We start from the raw sequence: 17,055 nt of genomic DNA, 5'->3' as shown, positions 1-17,055 counted from the left end.
GTATCGATTGCTTTCTGAGGACGATTAGAAGGGGAGGAGAGATGCAGGGTGGCACTTAGAGGTTTATGTAGAGCCATGAAAAGATGGTTTCTTTTTGTTTGGTTCTGAGTTTTGCTTGTTTTTTTTCTTTTTTTTTAAGACGGAAAAGACTTGACCTGTTTATATGATGAAGAGAAGGGGTTGGTGGGGAGCTTAAAGGAAAGGGAGGGCTTGAAGGCCCGAGTAAGGTCTAGGAGGAAACAGTAGGCAAGGGAAGGGAGAGTAGTAGAGACACTTTGATTTGGAGAGATGCTTCCATGAGAAACTGTAGGGTAAATGGGAGTGACGGTGTATTGGAAACCTTTAAATGCCTCTGTCATTAGAAAGTTCGTTATTCACCATGTACGTCCAGACCTATATCTGCGTGGAACAGCCTGACATCTTTTTCCCATGTTTACCTTCTAGTTGAGGATCCTCTTTGTAACTTCCACCCGCCGAACTTCCCGAGGATCTCAGAGGTGGAAATGAGAGGTTCCGAGGATGCGGCAGCTGGAACAGTGTTACAGCGGCTGATCCAGGAGCAACTGCGCTATGGTACCCCGACCGAGAACATGAACTTGCTGGCCATTCAGCACCAGGCCACAGGGAGTGCAGGACCAGCCCACCCCACAAACAACTTTTCTTCCACGGAAAACCTCACTCAAGAAGACCCACAAATGGTCTACCAGTCGGCACGCCAGGAACCGCAGGGTCAGGAACACCAGGTGGACAACACGGTGATGGAGAAACAGGTGCGGTCCACGCAGCCTCAGCAGAACAACGAGGAGCTGCCCACGTATGAGGAGGCCAAGGCGCAGTCCCAGTTCTTCCGGGGGCAGCAGCCGCCGCCACCGCAGCAGCAGCAGCAGCAGGGGGCCGTGGGTCACGGCTACTACATGGCTGGGGGCGCCAGTCAGAAGGCGCGGACTGAGGGCAGGCCCACGGTGAACCGCGCCAACAGCGGGCAGGCGCACAAGGACGAGGCGCTGAAGGAACTCAAGCAGGGCCACGTCCGCTCTCTCAGTGAGAGGATCATGCAGCTGTCGTTGGAGAGGAACGGGGCAAAGCAACACCTCCCTGGCCCAGGGACCGGAAAGGGGTTCAAGGCGGGCGGGGGGCCCTCCCCAGCCCAGCCTGCAGCTAAAGTGCTGGACCCCCGAGGTCCTCCACCCGAGTACCCCTTCAAGACCAAGCAAATGATGTCCCCGGTGGGCAAGACCCAGGAGCATGGACTTTTCTACAGTGACCAGCACCCGGGGATGCTCCACGAGATGGTCAAGCCTTACCCTGCTCCCCAGCCTGCGAGGACAGAAGTGGCCGTCCTGAGGTACCAACCACCCCCAGAGTATGGGGTAACGAGGTGATTATCAAGCCTAGAAGTTTTTTTTTTTTTTAATTAAAAAAATTTTTTTTTATTGAAGTATAGTTGATGTATATTATATGTTATAGGTGTACAGTATAGTGATTCACCATTTTTAAAGGTTATACTTCATTTATAGTTATTATAAAATATTGGCTGTATTCCCCATGTTGTACAATATATCCTTGTAGCTTATTTTATACCTAATAGTGTGTACCTCTTAATCCCCTGCCCCTACATTGTCCCTCCCCCCTTCCTTCTCCTCACTGGTAACCACTAGTTTGTTCTTTATACCTGTGAGTCTGCTTCTTTTTTGTTGTATTCACTAGTTTGTTGTATTTTTTAGATTCTACATGTAAGTGATAACAGACAGTATTTGTCTTTCTCTGCCTGACTTACTTCGCTTATTATGATAATCTCTAGGTCCATCCGTGTTGCTGCAAATGGCATTATTTCATTCTTGTTTTTTTTTTAATAAATTTATTTATTTATTTACTTATATTTATTTTTGACTGTATTGGGTCTTCGTTGCTGCACGTGGGCTTTCTCTAGTTGCGGCGAGCGGGGGCTACTCTTTGTTGCGGTGCATGGGCTTCTCATTGTGGTAGCTTCTCTCTTGTTGTGGAGCACGGGCTCTAGGCGCACGGGCTTCAGTAGTTGTGGCACGAGGGCTCAGTAGTTGTGGCTCACGGGCTTAGTTGCTCCGCGGCATGTGGGATCTTCCCGGACCAGGGCTCGAACCCGTGTCCCCTGCATTGTCAGGCGGATTCCCAACCACTGTGCCACCAGGGCAGCCCCTATTTCATTCTTCTTTTATGGCTGAGTAATATTCCATTGTATATATATGCCACATCTTTATCCATTGATCAGCTGATGGATACTTGTGTTGCTTCCATATCTTGGCAATTGTAAATAATGCTGCTGTGAACATTGGGGTGCGTGTATCTTTTCAAATTAGTTTTTTGTTTTTTTCGGATATATACCCAGGAGTGGAATTGCTGGTTCATATGGTAGTTCTATTTTTAGTTTTTTGAGAAACCTCCATACTGTTTTCCATAGTAAGCCTAGTGGTTTAATTCATGTTTTTAGCACTCATTATTTTCAAGGCGTGTTAGGTTTTTATCGTCGTTTTTTTTCTTGTGCATAATATTTAATAAGCAGCATTTTGGCCAAAATATGCAGAGTGAAACAGAAAAGAGGGCAACTGGGTATTTTCTCCAAATGTAACAGAAGGCAGTTGGGGATTTATGAGTTTAGGGGAGGAGCCTCCATTGCTGGCCGTCCTTGGGAGTTCAGCCCAGTGGCCTGGCAGAGCAGCAATTTTCCTGGCTGGCTCTGTGGAGCGTGTCCAAACTCCTGGAACATATTATTACCATGGGGTTTTATAGAGTCTTTCTTCACTGTAGATTTTAAAGGAAAATGTAGTCTGAATTCTAGAACAGAGGAGTTAAAGGGACCACAGAAATCATATAGCCCCACCCCCGTATTCAACAGATGAGAAGCCAAATTCCCACAGTACTCGACTCTGAGGCAGCTGGAGCAAGGCTCAAGTATCCTGACTGTCAAAACCTGATTCCTCCATTGCCTTAATTCCTCCTACATCTGATTGATGGATTCGACAACGCTTACCGAGTGTGTACTCTGTGAAACTCTGTACTTGGTCCAGAGATGAAGATATGGTTCCTACCCTCAAGGTCCTTCCAGCATCGTCTTGGGGGAAACCAGCATCTTAACAGATCCTCGTGGTGCAGTGTGCTGTTTTAGGATGGAAATATGCAGAGAGCATTAGGGCACCAGAGAGGGTAGTGTGACTCACAGCTGTAGGGCTTAGGGAGAGCTTCACAGAGGAGGTGACATTTGAGTTGGGTCTTGAAGGATAAATAAGAGTTGTGGGGTAGAGGTGAAGTAGCAGTAGGTACTATGCAGGGGAGGTGCCATTTCTTCAGACAAAAAGCTTTGGAGGTTTTGTCTGGCACGAGCTGCAATAATGCAGAGCACTGGTGGGGTAAAAAGTAGCAGAAGATGTGTTTGGACAGGGAAGTTGAGACCAGTCGGTGAAGGTCTTTGAGTGCCATACTAAAGAGTTCAGAATTTATCCATAAACAATTAGGAGAACCAGTGTTTTTCAGGAGATACTATGTTGATGTTTACTAGGCTGACTTCAATGGCAGCGAAGGATGAATTAGAGGAAGGGGATACTGGAGGCCAGGAGGGCCTCAGGGACCGGGTCAATTGTCCAGATAAGACTTGGTGAGGGTGGCCTAGGTTTGAGGCCATAGGTATAGAGGAGCCTTATATGCTAAGAGAAATAGAATTGACATCATTTAATGATTGATTAGCTGTGGACGTTGAGGAATAATAAGGCAGCTGGAAATAAGGCAATTGGAAAACAAACTCTCAGGAGAGAAACTGGGGCTGGAGATACACATTTGGGAATCGCCAGCATTTAGATGTTTCTGAGCTTGCTCTGCTCAGGGAGAGCATGGAGCATGGGAAGAGAAGACAAGTGGCCATTGCCTATCATGGATATGTCTTCATTCTCACCAAAGGCTTTATTCATCTGTTTCTAAATCAAATGAGCTGAGATTTCCCCGTGCCACCCCAATGGCAGTGTGCAGGGCATACTTTGGCTGTACATCTTGCAAAAAGGGAGTGACTGGGCCTTGGCAGAGGGGAGTGAGCTGGCTGATCGACCTGCCACTTACTTCCCAGCTGCTGACACATTTCCCTGCATTCGGTGGGGGATGGCAGCTGTGAAGCACTATACCAACCTTTAGGCCCCTGACAGGCAGCAGAACTTAGTGGGCACAGTCTGACCCCACTGGGGAATCAAGATGGGGCCTGGGAGGGCTCTTATTCTTACCCTTTTATGGTTCCTTAAGCCAGGGAGAAATCTAAACTTAAAAACTATCAGGTTTGAAGAAGAAAAATAAATCTTCAAATCTCTCATTTTTAGAACATTGATTTGTCAGAGTTAAATAATCCATGATGTTTATCCCAGAATCATATCAGAGTTTGGTTTGTGGTAGTTCACATTTGTTTAAGTCAGCCTCTAGAGCCTGATAGAAAGTGAAAATATCCCCAGACGAAGTCTCCTTCCGTCTGCTTGGCTTTATTCTTTGTTAAATGGCCATGCATAAAGTGGATCATTTTGCTTTTTTTCATTTGGCAGTAGATGTGCTGTGAGTGGGAGACACGGTAAGGGGAGGAGGGAAGCTCTTCCTAGAGGGCTACCCAGTTATTGGTGGGCGGTGTCATTTGTCTCAAAGTTATGACATCAAAAAGAAGAAGAAATGTATGAAGGATTTGACTTGACTGCCAGGCTTGACAGCTGGGTCCACATGACACATCAAAATGTCCCAGAAGACGTAACAGACAGGCCATTGAGGCTGGGCCGCAGAGCTACAAGGCGCCTTTGTGAGCCTGGCCACGCCTAGCCAGCATGACTTCAGCAGTGCAGCCTTTGGCAGACAGGGTAAACAAAGTTGCGTCCACACCAGCCCTGCTTCAGACACCTTCAGTGTGGCCTGAGCTCCAAGGGTTGGATCTGAAGTTCAGCAGTGTGTGATGTTCAAGTTATCTTTGACCCACGAGAAGAGCAGGGCTCCTTTTAATTTCACTGACACATTCCCTTATGCTTAACCGGTTATCAGTTTGTCATTAATAGTGATGGTTTGGGAAGCTGCAGGCTGTCGGGTCAATACATCATAGACTCCTCTGAGTCAGAGAGGCCTCTGACTGAGATGACTGGGTCCACATCCGGGCCGCGTGCTGCAAAAATGGCCTCAGTATGTTGTGAATGTTCAGTGTTCTGATCCAACCCATCGGGCTGTCGAGACTTCAGTTCTTTTTGCCTAGAGGTGGAAAGGTCCAAAGAGCATAGAGCTTAAGATAAGATGAGGAAGAACTTGGAGTTCTTTTGCCTTCATTACTGAGTCACCATAGCTTACAAATTCTCTCACCTGCTCTGATCTGCTAACGATGGGAGATGTGGTGGGTTATGGGCTCCTTTTGTGGGAAACCCCATGGAGAGGCCACCAGTCAAGGTGTGCTTGACTTGCACACCTTGGCCTTCTTCGTGAGTGTGCTAGTGAGGCTGGGGAGATGGAGGGACTAGGGCGACCTGGCCCTACTGAGGTGGCTGGTGGGGACCTCCAGGGACCATGAACGGCCATGGATAGAGACGACTCTGGTTTTGTTCCTGCCCCATCTTCTGTTTCCTTCAACCTGAAAGTGGAAATGGATATAAATAAGGACAAGGTGAGAATTGAACAGGTTGTTCTATGGAGAATTAGGCTTTAAAAAAAATAAATAAAAGGAAGAATTTTGATATTAACTCTGACACATTTTGTGGAAACAGAGCACTTCTAAGAGTTGTGACTTGGCTTATGCAGTCTGTACCGTTAATAGAAGTGAATGCACGAATGAATACCAGTGGATGATCTGATTTTCATCAAAGCAGTTTGGAGCACATTTGTCAAATGTATGTTTGTTTTCCAAAGAAATCTGTCCATATTTCCAAAAGTGGAAACTAAAGATGCTAAAAAATTAAAGTATCCTACTTCTTTAATACAACCACTGTTAACATTTTTCCTGTACAAATTAACTTTTTCACATGTTGTAATCATAGATTATATTCCATTTAGTATCTTAGCTCTTTTTAGATAGTATTGTATTACAAGTCTTTTTCTACAATGTTTGTTTTCATAACCATCCTTTCTATCGCTGCATAATATTTCATAAATTATATCATTTACATCTTTTTCTCTATAAATAGTATAGAGACCATCATCATGCACATCGAATTTTCCATATTTTGGTTTACTTCTTTAGGCATCATTATTTAGAAATGAAATTATTGGGTACATTTTACTTAAATATTTAATGACTTCTGATACCAGATAACTTTACGAAAACATTATAGTGCCTGTTTCACTGCCCTATGACTAACATTAGTCATTATAATTACAAAAACATTGCTAATGTAATAGGCAAATTGTGTTAATTTTTAATTTTCATTTGCAATTATTAGCTTGGTTAATTTGGGTGGGGGGAGTGTATTTGACTAGTTAGATTGATTTGATTTTGAAAATTGGCCCTCGGTATTTTCGTGTTCATACGATCTGTATACTTTCATGGCTTCAGAAGAAACTAAAACCTGTTGTCTCTAATACTTGCTCTGATTTTCCAGTTTCTGGAACTCCATCTCCACCCTTCTCAGGTAACAATGGAACAGAGGCGGTGGTAGCACAGGCTTCTGAGTGCCTGCGGTCTGCCAGGCACGGTGCGGGTCATCCCCCCCCATCTTCACAACGGTTCTCAGGGATGGATACTCGGAATATCCCCATGTTATGATATGGGGGTTTATGATCTGATAAAAACTTAGGCTGAGAGAGAGAGGTAAAAGTAACTTTGTCACGGGCACCAGATTGGAAGTGCGGGAGCCGGGCTGCAGCCCTGGACCTCTCTGCCCCACAGTGCCTCTCCCATGAGTGTAAACACTCAACCACTGCCAAAGATTTCCGGTTTTATTTGGCATCACTTAGCCGGTGAATTTCTAATCAGATTTATATGTCACACCTGATGTCCAGCCTGTGTTCTGCCCCCCTGTTTTTTTTCAGGAGGACCAGGATCCCCTTTCTCTCCAGATACCTTGGAAGACTTAGGAACACACTGAACCTTGCTTGACAGCTGTAGGTTGTGAGCTTCGGCTGTCTTTGGTTTGCTTTCATTTGGAGGTCGGGGACTTTGAAGCAGTATACCAGCAGTGTATGGAGTTGTTTGCTTTAGCCTGTGTTTAGCAGAATGTTTCCGTTATGGAAGATGATAAGTTACTCTTTTAGTGATTTTTATGAAAAAGACTAAAAATGACTTCTGTCAATAAAAGGCACTCTCTTTCTGCCCGTCCGTTACCTTTTCTGCCCTTTATCTTGGCTGCATCTTGCCTTTCAGCATATGGGGTTTGATTTACTAGCTTCCCAGAAGCAGAGGGAAGAGTGATAACTGTTTATTGATAGATTATTCATCTATGAATGTATTCATTTGTTTCTTGATGTGTAGATAGATACTATAAAAGCAAGGAGTGGTGGCGTTTGACCCAGCCCTTCTGTCCTGGGCTGATACGAGCATCTTCTTACAAGATGACGTCAGAGCCAGCGGTGCCGTGGATTCCCTTCCACAGAGCACATTTGCTCCTTCTCTTCACAAGCCAGCATCACCACCACCATCCTTCCCATCAGTGCAAGGGCCTCGCGGTTTCCTGCACTAATGGAGGGACCCTCTAGTGTGACTGGTCCCCCAAATCGCTCATGTTTTCCTTAAAAAATGCCCTGTACCTTTTCCCCTAGATAAACCTCCTGGTGTGGTTTTATTTAGCATAGAGTCAAAGTTCCTGACGCGATCGCTGGGAACATGTCAAAAGACAGTGCAGGGAGGAGGGAGGGAACAAAGAGGGCACAGCCCTGGGGCACATGTGGCGAATTAGAGAGAGAGAAAGCCTCTCCCCAAGAACCCACATCGATCCAACAGTGCAGCCAGAATGCAGTTTACAACGTGAACAAGCGTAAAGATACGGGCTAAAGAACAGGTCTTACTCTGGGTGGGCGTGAGGTCTGGAATGTGCTGTAGTACAAGAAAGAATGTTTGATGGTCCCGTCTTACTCTGAGTTGGAAACGGCTGGAGGACGAAGGAGGATTTTTGGAGTAAGTGTGTTTCCAAAGTGCTGATTTGCAGTTTAGACAGTTATGAAAATGAATTGCTCTGTGGCATCAAAATGTGAGCTAGACCCAAGGCTATTGGATTAACAAGTATGCGTTGCTCTTAACAAAAGTGAGGCCAGGGAGTGTTATTTAAATTCCACCAGCTAAACATGTGTTTTGAATACCAGCATTAAAGCTCAGGAGTTTGTACAATTTTTAAGCTGAATTATGGCTGGATGAGCCAAATAAAATGCCCTGTTTATTGTGAGAAGCAACTCTGCAGTGTGGGAATTTCAAAAGGCTAGGGTCAAGTTCAGGTTACTTTCTCAGGAAATCTAACACAGTTCCAGCAGCAATGCATTAAATGAGTGGCTTCTCCAAACAAGAGGATTATCCACACGCATCCTGCATAGCAATAATTTTGATATTAGCTTACCCAAGATCCTAGTCTCAATTTGAACATTTATGAGTCTCGTGTCTGCACCACCAAAGGGATCCAGGTGGGAAGGCTGTGGGTTTGGGAAAAGAAGATTTGAGGGGTTTTGAGTCCTGGCTCTCCCACTTTGTAGCAAATTGAATAAGTTCTCAGAGCCTCAGTTTCCTTATCTGCAACTTGTTACAGCTGATTTTTCCTAAAACTAACTGATTTTCTTCCTTACATAAATGAAACATGTTCATTGTAGAAAATCTAGAAATATAGGTAACTCCCACTTCCTCCACTCCCTAAAAAAAAAAGAAGGAAAATAGAAATTACCTGCAGTCCCATTATCCAGCCGTAACCATTGTTAAATACTCTGTTCACTGTTGCTTTGAGGGTTAGAAAATTATAAGAAAATACTCTAAGTTGGAAATCTCTAGGTAGATAAGAGGTATTTTTATTGAGTGAGAAGTCTTAAAATTTGAACCTCTTCACAGCCAAGAAGCCCTTTGTTATTTTCATCTCATTTTAAAATTCTTTTATTTTATTTTGTTTACTTTCTCTGATTATTAGAATAACAATGCTGATTTTGTTGGCTTATCTTTATTTTCTAATTTTTCTCATTTTCTGGCTTATCTTTATTTTCTAATTTTTCTCTATTTTCTAATTTTTCTATAACATATATTACTTAGTGAAATACTTTTTGAATAGCCATCCGTGTTCATTGTAGAAATTGTATAAAGAACAGAAAAATATGAAGAGTGAAAAAAAATCCCTAATTTCATCACCTAGAGATAGTCATTCTGACCTTTTGTCATAGTTCCTTCTAGTCATTTTTCTATATATTATTTTTTACTCAGGTGAAATCCTAATATGTATCATATCTTGAGAATTTTAAAGAATCTTTGCTTAGAGGCTCAGTAAACATTCATTGAACTGAATTAATGTTGATAAATGGAAAAAAGTTGTTTTGATTTTACTTCTCTACTAATAAGTTTGCTTTGGGAAATGTATTTAGCTGTTTGCATTTTCTCTTTTGAATTACTTGATCATATCCTTCATCTGTTTATCCATTGATGTTTCTTTTCCTGTTATGTTTTGGACAGTTTTTGTCAGTCACACAAGCCATATTTATTAAGTATTAGCATGATGGCCTAATTGTAGATAAATATATAGCTTAATATATTGAATATAGCTTGCTGATCACCATTGATGCTTGGGGATCTGGGGACAGTAGAGTGGGGACTGCTGGTCGGTTTGCATGAATTGTTCCGTTGCTCACTGATTTCTGGAATTGTCTCCAAAATGAGGCCTTTTGGTGTACATGCAATGCGGACTAGATCAGTGCTGAACAATAGAAATATAATGTGAGGAGGGGAAGGAGGGGTGGGATAAATTGGGAGATTGGGATAGACACATACACACTACTATATATAAGACAGATAACCAATAAGGACCTACTGTGTAGCACAGGGAACTCTCCTCAATACTCTGTAATGACCTATATGGGAAAAGAATCTAAAAGAATCAGTGTATAACTGATTCACTTTGCTGTACAGCAGAAACGAACACAACACTGTAAATCAAGTACACACCAATAAAAATTAAAAAAAAATAAAATGGCTAAATTAAAAAAAAAATAAAGACATTGACATCCTTAAAAAAAAAGAAGTATAATCTGGGTCACATATCTAATTAAAATTTTTCTTGTGGCCATATTTTTAAAAAGTTAAAAGAAACAGGTGAAATTAATTTAAAAACATGTTTTAGATAACCCATTTTTAAAGACTGAAGTATAGTTGATTTACAATGTTGTGTTAGTTTCTGCTGTACAGCAAAGTGATTCAGTTATACATACATATATACATTCTTTAAAAACATTTTTCTCTATTATGGTTTATCACAGGATATTGAATATAGTTCCCTGTGCTATACAGTAGGACCTTGTTGTTTACCTATTTTATATATAGTAGTTTGTATCTGCTAATTCCAAACTCCTAATTTATCCCTCCCTGCCTTCCCCTTTGGTAACCGTAAGTTTGTTTTCTATGTCTGTGAGTCTATTTCTGTTTTGTCAATAAGTTCATTTGTATCATTTTTTAAGATTCCAGATATAAGCGATGTCATATGATATTTGTCTTTGTCTGACTTACTTCACTTAGTATGATAATCTCTAGGTCCATCCATATTGCTGCAAATGGCATTCTTTCTTTATTTTTTATGGCTGAGTAATATTCCATTGTGCATATGTACCACATCTTCTTTATCCATTCATCTGTCAGTGAACACTTAGGTTGCTTCCATATTTTGGCTATTGTAAATAGTGCTGCTATGAACATTGGGGTGCATGTGTCTTTTCCAAATATATGCCCAGGAGTAGAATTGCTGGATCATATGGTAACTCTAGTTGTAGTTTTTTAAGGAACCTCCATACAGTTAGTTAATCCATTTAAAAACATATTTTTAGATACATGTTTTAGTTAACCCATTATATGCAAAATATTATGATTTCAACAGGTAATCAACATAAAAAACTATTAATGAGATGTTTTACATTTTTTGTACTGTCCTCAAATTTTGATGTGCCTTTTATACTTCCTGCACATCTCAGTTCAGATGAGTCACATTTCAGGTGTTCAGTAACCACATGTGGTTTGTGGCTACTATTTTGGACAGCACAGGTCTAGAAGAAAGTGAGAATCTGTGTTCAAGAGAGAGTGTCCTGACGTGTACAGGCGTCACCTTTATACTCTTGTTCTGCATTGCATTGCAAGAAAATATTTCAGAAATGGAAGATTCTATGGTGCTAGCATTTGCTTTTATTCCCTGTTGAAGCTTTAGTGTTAGGGACTGGGATTCTCAACACATAGTGTTTGAAGAGGAAGCGACACCCAAGGGTGCATTTGTCCCTTGCCTTTCTCCTAACACCCGTTAGCAGTGTGTGATAATAGCAGAGGCTAGCAGTTATTAAGTATCCATAGTTTCCTAATGATAGACACTATGTGCAGTGCTTTATATGCATTATCTCATTTAATTCTCACAACAACTCGAGGTAGATACTGTTACTATCACCATTTAAAGGTGACGAAGATGTTAAAAACTTGCCCATGGTTACTTGGCTAGAAAGAAGCAGAAGCAGGGAAAAGAGACCCCATATTAAGTAACAGTGCTCTCCTGTACCAACATGGGGCAAAAGCCCTGGTGTGGTGGAAGTATGCGGGTTCCAACCCCCAGTTCATAGCCCATTGTTTTGCTTTATAAAGACTGAGATCTCTGGTTTGTGATCTTCTGAGCCTTAGTTTGCATACTTTAAAAATAGAATAATAATATATGGTGTGAGAGCAGGGAATGCCCAAGCTTGTGAGAATGAAATGACAGTGGATGTAAAGTGCTATTCATGGCACATTTAGTACAGGTATAATGTAAACACATACATTTAAACAAGCTTATTTATGAAGGCTTATTGTATGCAGAGAGAAGCAAATGGACTATTGATTAGCTGTCTCCAATGACCTTGTTTCCTCAGTCCAAATAACCTTGTCACTCCAGTTTTGAGCTGCCTTTTGTGACTGCTCAGTACATGAGAACGGCAGTGACGTGGAGCTATGTTATTATACTGGCAATGTCATGATTGGAGATTCTACCTATATTATCCAGAACAAATCTAAATACCAGAGGTCTCTTCCTTAATAAAACAATGTTGAAGGTTGAGTCAGTCTTTGAAAGTGCATCAAGCATATATGGTCTCCTAACTTGCTCTTGGATTCAGGGGCCAAATCAATTGACAAAAATGTACTGGGTACCAACTTAGTATAAGTCATGATTTTCTACCCTCAAAAAAAATGCATGCTAATAATTAGGGAGAAGAATACACACATGCATAAACAATTAAATATTATTGTATTTAAAAATTCAAGAGAAGGTAGGTTGTCAGGTGTATGATTCAGGCAAGGTTGCAAGTTTGGAAGCAAGAAGCGGGTGTAGATTCTGGGGTCAGGCTATGCCTGGCATGGTCCAAGTCACTGACGATGGAAGACCGGCCTGCACGGCCTATTTTGTCTCTTAGATGTGGCTCTTTAAATGCTCCTTGATTCTTGTTTCTAATACATCACCGTGGGCTTGGGGCAAAGAGGCTTTTTCAGCCCTGCTCAGATGTATTCAAATAACTGGTCAGTTCAGTGGCATGTGGGAAGAGGTCACTTTCTGTGGTGTCCCGAGGCTCATTTGGTTCCTTGAGAAAGGAGCAGGACCTGTTGGTGGTCCTGCCTTGGTCTGCGTGAGGATTAATCAAGGTGATGAAATGTGCTGCCTGGCAGATGGCATAGACCCTCAACAAATGTGAGTTGAATGCTCTCTGTAGAAGGGACATTGACCTATGAAAGATTAAATAATGTTGAAGGTAAGTAACAGTCCAAGAGAACAACTCAGGGGCAGGCTTCTGGGCTTCATGCTTCCCCCGAGGTGGCTCAAGCCTACGAAAAGCTCTGATGCTGTTGTTAGGACGTGAGCCATGGATGTGGTGGTGGTTCAGACTGAGCCACAGGAACGCGCGAGCAGAGGACAAAGGGAGGCTGCCTTCCCTCCCTGCTTTCACCTGGTCTGTTCAGGGAAAGAGTGAACTACAAGGACTCTGAAATTGAAAAGCCTGGGCTTTGATCTCCTTTGTGTTTCTATTATCTCTGTTCCATTTTGCAGGTTACTTACCGTCCCGTGCCTTGTGTTCTCATCTAGATACAGAGACTTGACAATGATGCCTGTTTTATAAGGCAATTATAAAGGTCAGAATGAGATGATGCATGTAGTGGTGCATACCACAGTGACCGGTATGTAAAAAGTGCCCAGTAAATGTTAACCATAACAGAAAAAAATTATTGGACTGCTCATGAAAACCCCACTCAGGGCTAGGCTCTGGGATACAGATGATAATAATTACAATAATGGTGATAATAGCTAACATTTGTCCACTGCTTAATTTGTGCCTGGCTTTATACATATTAACTCTTTAAGTCCTTTAACAATAAGCCAAGTGGTGGATGGTCCCAGGAGACCCATGATGTCAAGTAACCTAGCTCTCTGCCTTCACTTTCTAACAGGGAGCGTAGGCTCCCAAATAGACGATTGTGGCATAGAATTCTATTCACAAGTAGTTTCTCAACAAATGTTGGTTCCCATCTCCTCTTTTTCCCTTTTCTCTGTGTCCCCGTTATGAGGAAGGGTTTATCCTGACGGTGGCCGATCAGTAGCGTTATCTTTGGAAGCTGGGGATAGCTTGTTTCATAGCACTGGTATGATCGTGACATTTTCCTGCCCTCCCCCACCATTCTTTCCTCTTCATTTACCCTCAGCCAGATTTGCCTTGTACAGACCTTTGAGCCCACCAGCCCCAGCTGGCTGAGTAGCAAAGCCACGGAACAGAGGTTTGCTCTCCCGGCTGCACGTTGTCCATTGTAATACGGTGCTTCTTGAATGTGTAACCGAGTTATTTTGTGAGGCCGGTGTTCTCTATTTAATAGAAGACTTCCCATTTTGAAAAACCTATTCTTTCTGTCTCCAAGCTTGGCAGACACCCTTTTCCTGCATTGCCACTCAGGTAACTCGTCACTGTCGTGGATGGCTTAGGCTGGCATTATGAAAAAACCTCCCTTTTTGTTATATAAAGGAAAAGGATGACTGAGAAGATAAGCCCATCACTGACTGTGAGTTCCAAATCCCAGAGCCCAATAAATGTTAAAAGGTAGAAGCCCCAGCCTGAAGCTGCCTGGGTCAAAGGCAAGCCCGGATGCCTCATCTGTGCCCACTTCAGCTCCAAGGAGACGCGCCACGCTTGTCGTTTGCGTTGGATGAAGTGAGAAGGGAGAACCGAGGAGGTAGGGATGGGTGTCTGCTTTGAATTGAGGCAGTGTAATTTGTGGCATTTTGTCTCTTGCCAAGGTAACCTCTTTCCATGAAAGTTGCACCGTAGTATTTAGCCAGCCTGCGGGAATGCACGTACTCACTAAGGATCTATGGTTTTCTGGGTCCACGACTGATAGGAGTTCCTGTGATCTGGGGTGAATGTTGGGCGTTGTGAAGAGCAGCCTGGGGCATCTCACTCTCGCTATGGAGGTGGACTTTGTACACACAGACTTCCTCATACACACGGTGCGACACATATTCACATACACTTCAGTGTGGAAGGGGCACAAATTCATCAGAGTGCAGAAATGGTTTATTTCAGAACGGTCAGATAGTTAAGTATTCAATAATAGGTGCAGAGAGGGAGGGAGGAGGGAAGGTTTACACTTCCCCATCGACAGCACTCCTTTCTGAAATCTGAGGCACTTAAGGAATAAAGAACCACATTGAGCTCTATGTTTCTCTACCTTGACTTGGGGAACTTAGATCCCAGCTATTTTAACATGAGATGGATGGGGTGCCTAGATCGAAGGCATAAGGAAATCTAGTTGGGAACTATCTCCTAAGCCCCGGTAGAGTGCTCTGACATTGGTTACCAGAGCAGAGCTTGTGGTTAGTCACTCTGGTGGGATCTGCTGGGTTCCTTTTGTGGTCATCTTTAGGAGTAACTGCATCTCCGTGTAGGGAGGGCTAAGGTGGCCGTTGTCAACTTTTCTGCTAGAGTTTGACATTTAGCTGCCAGGAGTCAGCATTCAGAGGATACTTAAAATGCCCTAAGAGATACTTACAAAATGAGAGCTATGGAGGCTGACAGGGTCCAAAAACATTCCAGCAAATATACTCAAAAGGAAATATAAGGCCAGATGAGCTCCCGAGAAAAAGTGTAGTAGCTCTGAGAGTTTTGGCCACGGATGGCCACAAGTAATGGGAAGTGGCACAGGAAACTGTAACGGAGTAGAAGGATCTCAACCCCTTGATAGAGGAAGTTGATGATTTGGGGGTTGCTGATAATTCTTAGCACCCTAGTTCCCAGACTGAGACCTAAAGGTTGAAGGGGACAGCAAGAAAACCGTTTTTCCCAAGTCTGCAGAATAGCGACAGCCGTGGTTGGAAAACTAGAGGCCAAGACTGTCTTTGCTGTTTACACCTATAGAAGTTGTTGTTAGGAGCCCTTGGCTTAGGCTGAAAGAAAATACAATGATTCTTATGAAACAGGTTAACAGAATCATGAGGAGGGGATCGTTAGGGAGGGGCGACAGAAGGTGGAAATTCAAGTAAAGGAGCTAATACCCAGAATTTGAACCATCAAGGGACACCTCTGTGTGTTCTTTTTAACCTGGTTAAAATCAGACTTCCGATCCTTAGACCTCCTTATCTCAGCAAATCAGAACACGCAAAGTTTATTCCTTCCCTAGGACTTTACCATTTCATTAAATGGTACCCCTGTCCATTTGTGTGGACCCCAGAATCTAGGAGTAATTTAAAATTTTTTCTCACTTTCTCTCTCCCCATACGTAATATAAATAAAACATACCCCAGATCCACGTACTATTTCTTTTCTGCTGCTACCCTCTGAGCCTTCGTCAGGTCTCACCTTGACCACACTCAGGCCTCCTCACTGGGCACCTTTGGTCCATCCTTGCCAATGTACATCCCATCTACACGCCACTCAGAGTGGAAGCAGCTCCCCCACTGGCCCCCCTTCACACTCTAAGGGAAGGGCTGGCCTTGGCTCGCAAAGACCCTCGCCCATCCCGCTGGCCTTATCTTGTGCTGCTTTTGCTGGCTGCGCTCTGTATCGACTTGCTTTCTTCCAGTTGATCTTCTCCTCTGAGTCCTGCCTGAAGCCCCACTCGCAGGCGATTCCTCTACCCGGAACACTTTTCCCACTTCTCTACCCCCTGCCCCCAACCACTTTTTCCTCCTTGTCTGTCAACAGACTTCAACTCAAGCGTCCACCCCTGACCTCTCGGTATGACCTAGCCACTCAGTAATTCCCTGTCTCTGTCACCCTGATTCTTTGGAGAGGGCTCATTACTTTTCAATCCCTGGCCTTGTGTGTTTATCGTGTGATGGTGTGTGCCTGTCTCTCTCCCCGAGAACGTAAGCTTCATGAGAGCAGGGACCTTGTCTGTCTGCTCCACTCTTTCCTCAGTGACCAGAGCAGTGCCGATTCCGATGGGGAAGAGCACATTAAATATCTGTGGGATGGAGGGTTGAAGCTGCTTCACTCAACCTAGCTTGGACCGTGCGTCAGTGATGACCCCTGGCAGTAGAAACCGTCCATAGTGCCCGTGTGGTTGGGCTTCCCTCCTCTCCCCACCACGGCCCTGGGGTCTGACTGCTGGTCTTCTGTTCCCTTGCAGCCGCCCCTGCCAGCTTCCTTTCCCGTCAACGGTGCAGCAGCACAGCCCGATGTCCTCCCAGAACTCCTCCGTCAGCGGGCCGCTGCACTCAGTGTCCCTGCCGCCTCCACCTCCGATGACCCTGGCAGCCTCGCAGCCCACGCCAGCCGCCTCCCCCAGCCAGCAGCTTGGTCCGGATGCATTTGCGATCGTGGAGCGAGCCCAGCAGATGGTGGAGATCCTAACCGAGGAGAACCGGGTGCTGCACCAGGAACTTCAGGGTTACTACGACAACACCGACAAGCTCCACAAGGTACCGG

General features: G+C 43.7%; 1 protein-coding gene across 6 annotated transcripts in view; it reads left to right on the top strand.

Moving 5' to 3' along the window:
* Window positions 1-17,055, top strand: part of AMOTL1 (angiomotin like 1) — a 176,255-nt gene that overhangs the window by 106,279 nt on the left and 52,921 nt on the right. For all 6 annotated transcript variants that reach the window (XM_082409885.1, XM_082409884.1, XM_082409886.1 and 3 more), the window contains 2 exons: window positions 445-1,378; window positions 16,757-17,048. In XM_082409885.1, the coding sequence (XP_082266011.1) occupies window positions 445-1,378; window positions 16,757-17,048 (1,226 nt within the window). The remainder of the gene's footprint in view (window positions 1-444; window positions 1,379-16,756; window positions 17,049-17,055) is intronic.

This window comes from Balaenoptera physalus, assembly GCF_965194825.1.
Source record: "Balaenoptera physalus genome assembly, chromosome: 10".
Taxonomy (NCBI): Eukaryota; Metazoa; Chordata; class Mammalia; order Artiodactyla; family Balaenopteridae; genus Balaenoptera; species Balaenoptera physalus.
The sequence above is the reverse complement of the archived record's forward strand: the minus strand, read 5'-3'. Positions and strand labels throughout refer to the sequence as shown.